Genomic DNA, 13224 nt, shown 5'->3' with positions numbered 1-13224 from the left:
TCTCCAGATCATCTTTCACCCTCTGTGAGTGTCAGGGATTGGATGACCAGTTCAATAAATGTTCTCTCTAAGCCTCATTACTGCAAAGCAAGTCAGCTGTACAAACTGTAACTCCTGTGCTGGGTCCCATGGCAATCTTTAAGTCTTTACGGGATTGATGTCACTTTTGAAGGACACTCCACGTGAAAGCTTTGTTACTTCATAAATGAAATGTAAGGGAAACCGTAGGAATGGGCATTTGCAATAGATACCTTAGTGTAATTCTGAGTATGTGAGAGTTGCTGCCAGGTTTATGGATTCCTTCTATTTAACTACAGGTTGGGCATCTCTTATCCAGCACCCTCAGGACCTGGCTGATTCTGAACCAGGGAATTTGCTGGACTAGAAAAGGTTCCCTGCCATAGCCCCCAGCCGCCACCTATGCCAGCTCCAGAAGGGAGAAGGGGAAGTGGGGAGACTACCTCCAGCCCCTGCCGGGCTGCCTGCTGGGTTGCTGGCTCCACTGCTGCAACCCGAACTGCCTTAGGCTATGACAGGCTCCAGCCCCATTCTGCCATGGGCTGCTAGAGACCACCTCTGGCCCTGGATGGGCTGCCAAGACCTGCTGAGTCCTCAGGGTCTGGTCCCAGATCCACAGCAGTCCACAATCTCTGGCCCTGCTTCTGCAGGCTGTCCAGGGCTACGGACCAACACTTCCATGGGCTACTGGGGCTGCCGCCAGCCCCAGTCCCATTGCCGCAGGCTGCCAAGAGAGGCCCCTGCCCCATGGCTGCCCATAGGCTCTGGCCCCAGCCCACGCTGCCATGGGCTGTCACCAGCCCAATCGTTTGCTGCCAGGGGCTACCCCAACCCGGTCCAAGTGCCGCGAGCTGCTGGGAGCTGTCACCAGCCCCAGCTCCTGCCCTGTTCCACTGCTTCAGCCCAGCCCTTCCTAGATTGCCTCCTGCCACTAGGTTACTGGGGTTCTCTGATCCAGGAACATCTGTAGTCCTGCCAGACCACTGATGTTGCTGGACTAAGGAATTCTGGTTTTGGGAGGTGCAACCAGTACTATGAAAAATATCACATTAACAGTATTACAAGGCCTTCAGAAGTATTAATTTCTCATTTCTGTGCCATTCTAACAAATACCTCTATTTCCTCTTTATATTTCAGCAGAGGGGCTTCCATGATATTTCTCAATTTGAAGGTCTCGCTTTCCACCTCGAAACGGTGTTCAGTGAGATCTGTAATCCTCTTCCAGTGCCGAGCCATCATGGCCTTATTTGACATGAGCTCAAGCAAAGGGCAGCACTCACTGAAATCATCAATTGTCTTCTTTAGATCCAAAAATGCCTGCCATTCCTTTAAAGCATGAGGAAGTTTGCGACACCTGCAATCAGTTAACTTTTTTAAAGTTATATTCTTTATATTATATTATATATTATATAAAGTTATATGTTCTTTATATTACTGAATTTGCTAAAGTTACAGAGCAACAACAATGGTACAGCACATTTCTTTAGTTAAAGTAGAGTTTAGTTTAAGTTCCTTGAATTTAGTAACTGTGCACGTGCTTTAGGAGAACCTGTTTTCTACATATATTATTTTAAAAAGTTTTTCCTGCAGGATGACAGAGTGACATCATCACATCACATTGCATCCCACAGCCCCTCCCCCTCAGCTGCCCTGTCTCCTACCTTACTCCCTCCTCCCCACTGCTAATCCAGCAGGGATCAGCAACCCAAGGCTCCTGGACCCCAATAGGAGCACTGAAGGTGAACTGCTGCTGGTGGGCTTCTGGGAGGGAGGAGGAAAACTGTAGAGGGGCTGGCAGAAAGGTCCACTTTAGGGGGGGTAAAAAAGCTCCAGCGACAGGGATGGGGCAGCGGAAAGGCCCGTGGAGAGGGGCAGGGGACCACTGGAGAGGCCCACTATGGAGGGGCACCAGACTGGGGGACACTCTCGCACCTGAACCAGGTTAGGAGGCACCCCAGTTCCTGAGCTGGGGACAGAGTTGGATGTGCCTCTGGCAGCCGCCACGTGGCAGGCTGCCGGGAGTTGCAATTTCTGGGTGAGAGAGGAGCCAGTGGCAAGGCCCATGGCAGGGAGCAGGATGCAGGGGGGTAGGGCCAGAATAGGGATCACCCCATCCCCTGAGCCAAGCACCCACGGACATGGCTCAGGGGGCAGGGTGCCTCCTGCGGGGTGACCCCCAATCTGGCCCTCCCCCCCACCACAGGCCTTGCCACCAGCCTCCCACAACTGCCCCTGACCCAGGGCTGGATGTCCCTTTTGCAGCCATGCAGCTCTTCCACCGTCCGGGGGGGGAGTCACATGGGAGCTGCAAGGGCTTGGGTTGGGGGCACAGATGGGGAACAGGAGGTGCATGAGAGCTGTGGGGGCTCGGGTTGAGGGACAGGGGCACACAGGAGCCACATGACCTCTCCAGGCCTCAGGTGGGGGGGAGGAGGAGGCGCGCAGGAGCCGCAGAGCCTTACGGGGCCTCAGTTGGGTTGGGCGTGCAGGACACGTGTGGCATCCCCCAGTGGCCTGGCGAGCGCACAGGAGCCATGCAGTCTTGCCCCTCACCAGCAGGGGGCTTGAGCCATGTGGCTTCCCCCATTGCAGCCAGAGGAAGAGGTCTAGGTGCTGTGCTCCCTTCCCTCTCACTGCCAAAGTGAGAGGGCCAGGCCAGCTTTGGCCTCAGTCTGGCCCAACCCCTCCCCCACCCACCAGAGTGGGCAGAGAGAAGGAGCCTGACCAGCCTAGGTCCACACACACACTGGAGGCCGGAGCAGGGAGAGCCAGGGCAGGCCAGGGCTGCCATGCCTCAGCCTGGCCCTCCCCTGGTGGCTGTGGAGAGCCGGGTCTGCCTACCCCTGAGAAGGGGGCTAATGAGTGTAGTGAGCAGGGGACATTGCCCCCCTAGTTTCTTTATAAGCTTATTTCACTGGCTGCAAATCAGGGAAGACAACATACTTGTTCTAAGGAGTTCAGCTGAACAACCTTACAACAAGCATTTTGACTGCCTGCTATTCCATCTACTTTACAACAACTATTATCCCAGTAATATTTCTTCACCACAAACATCTCTGGAATTCCTTTAAAGTTATTTTTATATCCCAGTGAACATTTGCTAAGTTTCAAAAATGATAAAAAGTTTAAATTTTCTCCAATATTCTCCTTCCCCCATCTTTTCAACAATACTTCTGGTTACAGAGTGCTCTGTGGCAGTATTCTGACCAAACATGCAGGAAAATCAGGCTTGATTCTTCAGTTCGCTCAATTCCCTATTTGAGAAGCACTTCAGTTCTACATACCTAAGTCAGCCCCTGTTAGATAGGAAAAGTGTTGGGTAACTCAGAGGCAGCCCAATAGGCTACTGAAGTGGTCCTCTGTAGTGGCAAACTAAGTTAAATTATTTCATTTTATTTTAGAAAACTAATTATCAATTCCAAATTTATCTTCTAAACAAAAGAAAATTATTTTTACTTAAAAAAAATCCCAAGGAACAAGAATCCTTTAACTCTCAAATGATAAATTACACCCTTTTGGTGAAAACGATAAAAGAGAGAAGACTAGAAATTTCCAACTAAATTTTAAGGAGCAAGAGCATGCTTATGCAAGTGTAGTGAATGAAAGGCAATCCCTACCATTTTTCAACAAGTAAAAACAAACAGCTTAACTATCTGTACACACTTCCTCACCTGTTCTGAAACTCCAGAAGTTCATTGTTTATTTTTGAAATGCTAACTTCTGACCAGAGGATATCGTAGTAGCCATTGACCGTGTCTATAACGTTATTGTACAGGCTGTAGAGCTTCTGTAGCAGAGTCAGCTGTTTCTTTATCTCAAGTAGCTGAGGATACTGGGTAACAGGTAAGCCAAAAAGCTCTTCCCCATCACTGTAGGTAATATATTTTCGGTACAGGCTGTCAAATCGATTCTAATAAAAATATATAGAGACAAGTGCTAGCATTTTGTTCAGAGCTGTAAAAGAGAAAACCTAGGCCCTAGCTCCCAGGTAACTATAATCAATTAGGTTCCAAACAGGATACCTGCACTTAGTAATTACAGTTCATTAGACAAATTCTGTATGTAAAATCCATGTCACCCATTCTTGCTATTCAATGTATTATTCCTTATAACTAATATAGAAAACTTTGTCCCCAGTTGGCAAAATTAAGTAGGCTATAGCCAAATCTACAAACAGATTTGTAGAATTTAACTAACTTTTCTGCTAAATTATGACTGGCTTCTCCCCTGCCCTTCTTTCCCCCAAATAAATGATATTTTAGTTAAGTCTTTGGATTAGAAATAAATACCTGGAACATAATAAGCCTGTCCCTGGCTTCCTGAGGCTCAAGACCAACAGCCATTGGTCCGTTCTGGAAGAAAAAAGTTAAAGATGCTGTTCGCCAACTTTAAAAACAAAGCATGTTGCACATATGAATTCAATGTCTGTTAAAGAGTTAACTTTAATAGTTTTTAGTACTGAGTTTTGCTACTCTGATTTACACTAAATAGTACTTTCACAAGAATATAGTCCCAGAGAGATCAGCATGTCCACTCATAGGGAAAGGCATGTGAAAGTAATTAGGGTAGTAAAAGGGGATTCAAGTACTCTTCATACTTATTGAGTTGGGAAGGAACTATAAGAAGAACACATCTAATAACCCTTTTTACTCATGAGAGAGCAGATATTTGTAAACTAGTTCATTGGAGACTGACTCTGTTGGTCTTCTTTACAACAGTGAAACAGGGAGGGTGCAAGCTTCCATCCTCCTAAATGCCAGATAAACCTTGCACTCACATGAGCACAAGCACTATTCAATAGGCTTGGTCTTGGTATTTAACAGGCTACCTAAACATTGAACTATCATCCATAGTTGCCCCCAGCTCTCCTTCCTGAGCAATCAAAACCTCTACCACATCTCCAGAAAAAAAAAGTAACTGACACCCATGCTCCATGATCACAGCCATTCTGCAATGAAGTTGAACACCATTGCATTTATATTGGTAACACAGAGAACTTGCATGCTATTTTTTTAAGTTTCTTGGAACATACGCCTTACCGTTTCATACTCTGTATAGTACTGATGGCAATCTTCAGTGAATGTCTTCACAGTGGTAATTAGTTCTCTTCTGAAATTGGGCTGCAAAGCTACCAGCTCATTCTGTACTTCATTTGCCCGGACCAGAAGCTTGTCCCAGATATACCGTAGGGTGTCCACCTTCTCTATTTCTTCCTTTGCCACCAGCAGCTCATATTTGTTTAACATTGCATAGGATTCCTGTCAGATCAATGACAGCGTCTATATCCTATATGTACAAAACATGCTACATTCTATGCAAATATATACATAAATCTGCAACATTTCAAATATGAGAGCCTAAAGGTAGTGCCAGATGGCTTTTCAGAGAAGCAGGAGGGCTACACTAATATAGTTGTGCATAAACAAATTCAGGAATCTGTGAACACACACAAATTAAAATTACTGTATCTCATCCTCAGTATTTATCTCCTTGGCTCTGATGGAATTTTGTTTGGCTGTGTCTACACTGGGCCACTTATTCCAGAAAATCAGCCGCTTTTCCGGAATAAGCTGCGAGCTGTCTACACTGGCCCTTGAATTTCCAGAAAAGCAACGATGCTCTACTGTACAAAATCAGCCGCTATTCCGGAAAAACTATTCTGCTCCCGCTCGGGCATAAGTCCTTATTCCGGAACACTGTTCTGGAAAAGGGCCAGTGTAGACAACCCAGTAGTCTTTTCCGGAAAAAAGCCCCGATCGCGAAAATGGCGATCAGGGCTCTTTTCCGGAAAAGTGCGTCTACATTGGCCACAGACGCTTTTCCGGAAAAAGGGCTTTTCCGGAAAAGCAGCCTGCCAATGTAGACGCCCCTTTTCCGGAAAAACTGAAAACGGAATAGTATTCCGTTTTAAGCAGTTCCGGAAATTCATGCCAGTGTAGACACAGCCTTTGTGTTTCAACCTGTTGCTCTACATTTATTTTCTGGTTATAATAACAAGAGCCTATCTAATCTACAAATTTATTTTCATTGTGAAAAGGATAAGAAGAATACAAGTGATACCCACTATAATGATCATGTTCACCACTACTTCCAATAAAATGAGGAGGAGGAATAGCAAAACATTTTACAATAAAATAAACAACAGATCTTGAACAGATCTTCTTTTACATATATACTTAAACCAGTATTTCTCAAAATGGTCCACAGACCCACTCTGAGAAAGCTGCTAACGGGCTGCTCTGGCTTGTTTACTTATTTGCTCCATAGCCACAGAGCCTCACAGCTCCCATTGGCTGCTGTTTCCCGTTTGCAGCCAAGGGGAGCCGTGGAAAGCAGCATGACCCATGTCGCTGCTTCCCGCAGTTCCCCTTGGCTGCAAATGGTGAACTGCAGCCAATGGGAACCATGAGGCTCCATGGCTGCAGAGTCAGTAAGCAAACAAACCAAAGTAGCTAGGTAGCAGCTCTCTAAGGCTATGTCTATACTGCTTCCTTCTTGCACAAAAGCCTATGCAAATGAAGCGCGGACTAGCATATTGCCATGCTTCATTTGCGTAATTAATTAGGGGCCATTTTTGTGCAAGAGGCTTTTACGCAAAAAGAAACTGTGTAGACAGCGCCTTTTTGCGCAAAAAAACCCTCTTGCACAAGAGCCATTCTTCCTGAAAAAATGAGGAAGGAAAAACGGCTCTTGCGCAGGAGGGGGGTTTGTGAAAAAAGGAGCCGTCTACACAGTTCCTTTTTGCGCAAAATCTTCTTGCGCAAAAACGGCCTCTAATTAATTATGCAAATGAAGCACGGCAATATGTTAATCCGCGCTTCCTTTGAATAGTATTTTGCGCAAGAAGGAAGAAGTATAGATGTAGCCTGAGAGTGGGTCTGTGGACCACTTTGAGAAACACTGGCTTAAACCCAACAACAGACATTTACTCCTAAGAACAGTGGTAACTTGCACAGCCAAGATTTACCAGAGCTCCTAAAATGTATGAATTGGCCTTTAAGTATATTAGCTGCTTTAATTACCTGTTCCCACAATTCAGCCCCTCACAAAACTATAGATTATAATACTGTGATCTCTGAGGACCTGGACTTTCATGTATACCATTAATGCTTTGTTTTTGTATGTTACATTGAGACACGTGGCTAAAGTAATTAGAAACCACTTAAACTGATCTAATATATTTTCATTCTAGAACTTGAAGAACTTTGAACAGCTGTTTCTTCCAAACAAGAATGTGGGCTAAATAGGAACTAGAACTATAATATACCAATGACAGAAAAGTAAAACATTTAATTATATACCAAATAATGGACTAACAATCTTTATCTCAGCTTTGCTAAGGAAGATGTTGTATAGTAGTATACAAATACAAAGCTAGTCAAAAACGAGTGTGGCAATCAACTGATCTGTCTGTTATTTGTTCTTGTAACAAATGTCCAGCTCCACCTCGGCCTTCGTGTTGTATACCTTCTTTGGTAGAGGGCGGGTGGCAGTTCTGTGCTGATCTACCTGTCACCATTTCCTGTCTCTTGTGGTGGCTGCCACATCTTTTTTTTTCCTTTCTCCTAGCTATCAGGTGAAATGTCAATAGTTCAGCACAGAACGACAGGCTGCCCTCTCCCACATTTGAAACTGCACAGTCACCTGACCTGCCCTGCTCTAGCATCTATACAGAAGCCCAAGTCTTCTTGGGATCCTTTGTGCAATTGCCATTTAAGTCTGCATGGACTTCTTCAATCAGATGAATAGCCAGAGGTCTCTGAAGTCTAACAGTCACTTCTTTTGCTTCTGTAACAGGAAAAACTTAAGAAACAACAGATAGTCTAGTAGCACTTTAAAGACTAAAAAAACATGTAAATGGTATATGACCTTTCGTGGGCACAGCCCACTTCTTCAGATGATTGGAGTGTTGGAAGTCCAGAACCAAGAATAAATAAGGGAAGGAGAGAGGGAGGCACAGAGAAGGGAGAAAAATGAAGGGGAGGAAGAAAAAAAGGACAGTGACTAGATAAGCTTCAGAGGGATAGCCGCGTGTAACAGGAAAAACTTACAAAACAACAAATAGTTTAGTAGCATCCTAAAGACTAAATAGTTACAAGAAGCAGATAAGAACCATTAGTTAGCACTTAGAAAGGAAGATGACCAACACCAGATTACATTTTGGCCTCTGCTGCACCAAAGGACAACAATCATCTTGTCAACTGCCTTAATAATTCTCATTTGAGAAGTCCACTTGACTGAGCCTCTCTGGTATATGGGAGGCTAATGCCCCACTCTTGACTCATTTAGTTTACATTTGCCCTAATGACAAGTCTCAGGGGGTAGTCGTGTTAGTCTGTATCTGCAAAAACAATGAGGTGTCCTTTGGCACCTTAAAGACAGACTTATTTGGGCATAAGCTTTCATGGGTAAAAACCACTTCACCAATGCTCAAGAGTGTAAGTGCACTCTCTGTTCTAGCCTCCAGATACAAACATGCTTGGGATGAGGGAAAAACCATGAATCTGATTAAATCGTTTTTATCCATGAAAACTTATTCCCAAGTAAATCTGTTAGTCTTTAAGGTATCACAAGACTCCATGTTGTATTTGTTCCAAAGGGAGTTCTGCACGTGAAGGACTGTCAGGACCCAGACTAATTTTATAATTTAACTAATTAGCTCATGTTAGCACTACAATATATATATTTTCTCACCACGTTTTCAAAATTTAGACTTCAGTAGACAGTGTTCTATACACACCCATAATAAACACACACTTAACCCCTTTTTGATTACCTCAATAGGTCCCACTTGGAAGTCTATGGAGATTTGTTGCTCTCTAATTTCTTTTAATGCAGCCATTACTATTCTTATGTCATCCAAATCCTTAATTTGTCTATTCAGTTTCTTGCTGATTTCCTCTACAAATGTGAAAATATTTTCCATCTCTGTTCTGTATTTCTGGTTACAGTAACGCCCCAACTCAATCATCCAAGCCTTGGTTTCCGCAGTCAGCGCTAGCTTCAGCTCAGCTAGAAAACAGAGAACAAGTCATGTTAGATAATTTCCCCAAAAGCAGATTTTATACACATGGGCCCCTTGTTAATCTGTCAGTACTTTTCCAAATACAGACACTGGGATTTTTTTCAGATGACTGTTGCATATTCTCATGTTAGCTGGATTAAGGGATTTGGCAAAAAGGAGTGTACATTTTTTTAGAATGAGCATTTCACTTTCACCTGAAGAAAATCTAATTGTTGAAAATCTGGTTTTGTCCCACAGCACCATAAGTATGCTGGACAAGTCATTCAGCTTCACTGGTTGGACTCTATATGCACATAAAAGACAGCTTGTGTTATGTCTTTAGGGATGCTGGAAGGAGCATATTCAAAAGTGGCAATGACTTTACCTTTATATTTCAGGGCCCTATTTTCACAAGTGCTGTATCAATGCTTAAGCCCTCAAAAAGTGCACTCTCTCATTTCTAACAGTCTCTAGATAAATGCATGCATTTGGTGATGGAAAAACCATCTTTTGGGGGTACATAGTACTGTTCATAGTTCAAGCGCCACCCCAACCAGTGTGCAGCTGAATTGTGATTGATTCCTGCACTGGAGTGCTTTGGATGGACCCTGCACTCTTCCCCTGCTATGAATTAACATAGAGGGAGTCATGATTTGGCTCTTTAATTACTTGCTATGTTACACAATTGTGAGTGTTCACAATGCATGTTTTCTCTTGTTCATCAGTTCAGTTGTCCTCACTCCAAATGTATTCACTGAACTATTGGATTACATACACACATGATGGGGCAGTTATTTAAATCATTTTAGAATAACTGGGGCAGGGATTAAGTGAAATCTCTAAAAAAACTAATGATACCAAAATTACTCATTTAACTTGTAGTAGCTTTGGCATTGGACAAGTTTACTACCACATGGGGGCAAATTAAGGCCTCAATGTTTATTTCTGCTATGCTAGTGTATATAAATCAAGGAGAAGCTCTGGCTTCCATGATGAAGATATATTAGTCACAATGTTTAGGATTAGTTTAAATTATCCCCGTAAATACAGGGCTTGTATGCCCTTCTATTACTTGTGTAAAATGTGATGTTTATTATTTTGAAGTTATCTAAGGGCCCTGTTGTGATCAATCATGTGTACCTATGCAGTGTGTCTTCTTATTTCTATGAGCATGATTCCTGTTTTTTGGGTCACAGAACAAGTCTCCTCCCTCCCTTTGCAGGGTCACTAGTCCTCATGCTGTAAGGTTGGCAAGGAATGTGCAGGAAGGGGAAAGGTATTCCACCTGAGTATTGGGTTCCTCCCATGTGCTATCTAGTGTTATTACTTCATACACCCACACTCCAGTTTATCCCCTATGGCAGTCACTATAGCAGAGTCAAAAAACAGGACTATGTAGCACTTTAAAGACTAACAAGATGGTTTATTAGGTGATGAGCTTTCATGGGCCAGGCCTACTTCCTCAGATCAAATAGTGGAAGAAAATTGGCATTTGATCTGAGGAAGTAGGTCTGGCCCACGAAAGCTCATCACCTAATAAACCATCTTTGTTAGTCTTTAAAGTGCTATATAGTCCTGTATTTTGTTTCAACTAGACCAGACTAACACGGCTACATTTCTATCACTACTATAGCAGAGTGTCTCCCTTTGGTAATGCAACTACACCCACACCTCTGCCACCATGCCACCAATGATTTCTGAGCATCCAACAGCTTTTTCCTCTGAGTTACTTTAAAACAATTGCATGAATTGACTACAATACAAGTACATTTATTTGATTCCTTCCACGCAGTAGTAACATTTTGACACAGATAATTCATGCTTCAGATCTGAGCATGAAGGACAAAAATAGATCTTATCACTCGAGCCTGTCTATAAACTTAAGACACTGTCGCTCCTCAGTATCTTTTTGTGGGCTTCAGAGGTATAATTCTGGGGAGAATATAAAAATGCATTTTAAGGCAATAGTCTCAATTGCTTCAATATGCATTAATGGTAAAAGCTGGAGTGAAACAATATAGAATTTGTTCTACAAAATACTTGAGTTGACTATTGTACCTGTGTATAGTGCCATAGCTCCCACACAGATGTATTCAGGCTCTGAGTTTATCTCCATCTCCAAGTCTTTAAAATGGAGGATCTGGGACTCAAATTCAGAGAGTAAAGGGTTGCCTGTTATGAACTTATTAATAGTTTCCTCTTTCTCCCTTTGCCAGATATGGTCATAACATCTGAAACGCTCCAGAGCGGTAAGAACCTCCTGGAAAAAATTACAAGGTCAAAAGGAGTTTCTCAGGGAAGAGTTGTGAACAAGTAATTTCTCAAATATTTCAGTTGCTGGTTCAGCTGAAAAGAAATAGTGGGATAAGCTGCATTTCAACACTGAACAGGAGAACATGAAAATATTAAAGCTAAGCAAATCCTGCTAGAATGCAATAGCTGTTCAGATATTAAAAACTTAATCATATTGCATATGACTGAGCAAATCACTATGTTCCTGCTAAATTATTTAGTACTAAAATCTCCCATCAGTTACTGTCATGTAACCTTAACTACAAATCCGTGAAAATAATATGCCCCTTTGAGTTAAAAGGTGCAATGTCTCAGGTCCGGGGGTAAGAGTACAAGTTCAGGAGTTATTTATTCTTATTTTCGGATTATCTTTTATTTAACATCGCCGCCTCCTCTCAAACCCACACTGAGTATGAGTGCACCAATATGTCCCCCATAATTGTCAAACTGACCTTAATATTTAAGTTTTATATACTGAATATTTACAGCTTTCTTCACCTGCCCACCTGACAGCTGTAAATGTTGCTGCAGCTTCGCATGTGGGGGGGGGGGGGTAAGTTCCCATCACGGACCACGTGCGAGGTAGCTGCAGACCACTAGTGAGAGAACCACTGTTATAATATACAAGCTACACTCTTTCAGATGTATCTAGCTACACTCTTTCAGATGGTCGTTCACACCTTGGGGACTTGTTACCAATTATCAGTTTTATACTAAACAACAAGCTTGAACTCCCATAAAGCTTTCAGAGTTGTGTGCTATTCAAATTTACCCTTTCTAAACATGATGCCACTTTGCAACTACAAATGTTCTCTCTTCCATCACAGTTTCTATTAAACAATTGTATAAGATTTTCATCATCCTGTATGCATTAGCCCAGCGCTGTGTGCTCCTTACATTTCCTGGCATAAGGATAGTGCCCTTGATAGTAAGACTCAACCATATCCCTGCTTGCTTACCTTTTTGGTAGAACTGAGGACAGTACTGAGTACAGAGACCAATTTAATAATTTCTTTGTTCTCAGAAACACTCTTGTAGTAGTTTTTGTTTTGCACTGGAGCAGGCAAGTTTGCAGAGGTGATATCTAAAAGGACAGAGCCACTAACATTACTGTATTTGTAAAGACCAATTTAAAATTTTTTGATAATTCTCAGTTCAACAAAATTCCCAATTTGAAGACACATGATACTCTTAATAAGCATTCTAAGTCTTAATATTTTAATCAATCAAAAGAGTATAGTCAAATTTAAGAGTGGCTGTTACAAAGCCATTCTTTACCAAACAAGACACTCCTGGTCACCAAATAGCAACCTCTTCACTTTAAGCTCCCCAACAGTACACTGTTTGGTCTCTCTCTTTTAAAGTGACCAAGTGACTAAGCCAGAAGTGTGGTATGTGGAAGCAGCATCAATTAGCTCCAGAGGAAGATAAAGTAATATCTCAAGCAGAGAAAGATGGACCACAATTCAGACATATTAAAATTTAAGGAAAGGGGGGTCCAAAAAGGCATTCTCCCCATCCCATGTCCTAAAAAAATGAAGTATTAGCATGATGTGTAATTAAATATTATGTCAAGGACGGTCTAGTGATTAAGATGCTACCTTAGGACTTGGGAGATCTGGCTTCAGGTCCCTGCTCCCTCAAAGACTTTCTGTGACAACTCTGGGCTAGTCCCATAAACTTTGGGTCTCAGTTAACCAACTGCAAAATAGTAAGTACTAGCACTTCCCTATCTTACCAGGGTGAACTGAGAATAAATACATTAGCAGGTCTGAGGCATTCAAATACTATACTCATAGAGACTATGAGAAATATATACACATGGGCTATGTCTACACTACAAGGTTTTTGCACAAAAACTGGCAGAGTGTTCACACCTCAGCGCGTTTTTGCGCAAGACAATCTACAGA

The 13224-nt window shown here is 42.7% G+C and overlaps 1 protein-coding gene across 2 annotated transcripts in view; it reads right to left on the bottom strand.

Annotated features, from left to right (window-relative positions):
• DNAH5 (dynein axonemal heavy chain 5) overlaps positions 1 to 13224 on the bottom strand; it is a 253320-nt gene that overhangs the window by 129931 nt on the left and 110165 nt on the right. For both annotated transcript variants that reach the window (XM_075921464.1, XM_075921465.1), the window contains 7 exons: positions 12274 to 12398; positions 11081 to 11282; positions 8795 to 9030; positions 5058 to 5276; positions 4308 to 4370; positions 3690 to 3928; positions 1132 to 1372 (listed from right to left, as the gene is read on the bottom strand). In XM_075921464.1, the coding sequence (XP_075777579.1) occupies positions 1132 to 1372; positions 3690 to 3928; positions 4308 to 4370; positions 5058 to 5276; positions 8795 to 9030; positions 11081 to 11282; positions 12274 to 12398 (1325 nt within the window). The remainder of the gene's footprint in view (positions 1 to 1131; positions 1373 to 3689; positions 3929 to 4307; positions 4371 to 5057; positions 5277 to 8794; positions 9031 to 11080; positions 11283 to 12273; positions 12399 to 13224) is intronic.

Source organism: Pelodiscus sinensis, chromosome 2, assembly GCF_049634645.1.
Source record: "Pelodiscus sinensis isolate JC-2024 chromosome 2, ASM4963464v1, whole genome shotgun sequence".
Classification (NCBI taxonomy): Eukaryota; Metazoa; Chordata; order Testudines; family Trionychidae; genus Pelodiscus; species Pelodiscus sinensis.
Note: the sequence above shows the minus strand (reverse complement) of the source record. Positions and strands in the feature narration are given on the sequence as shown.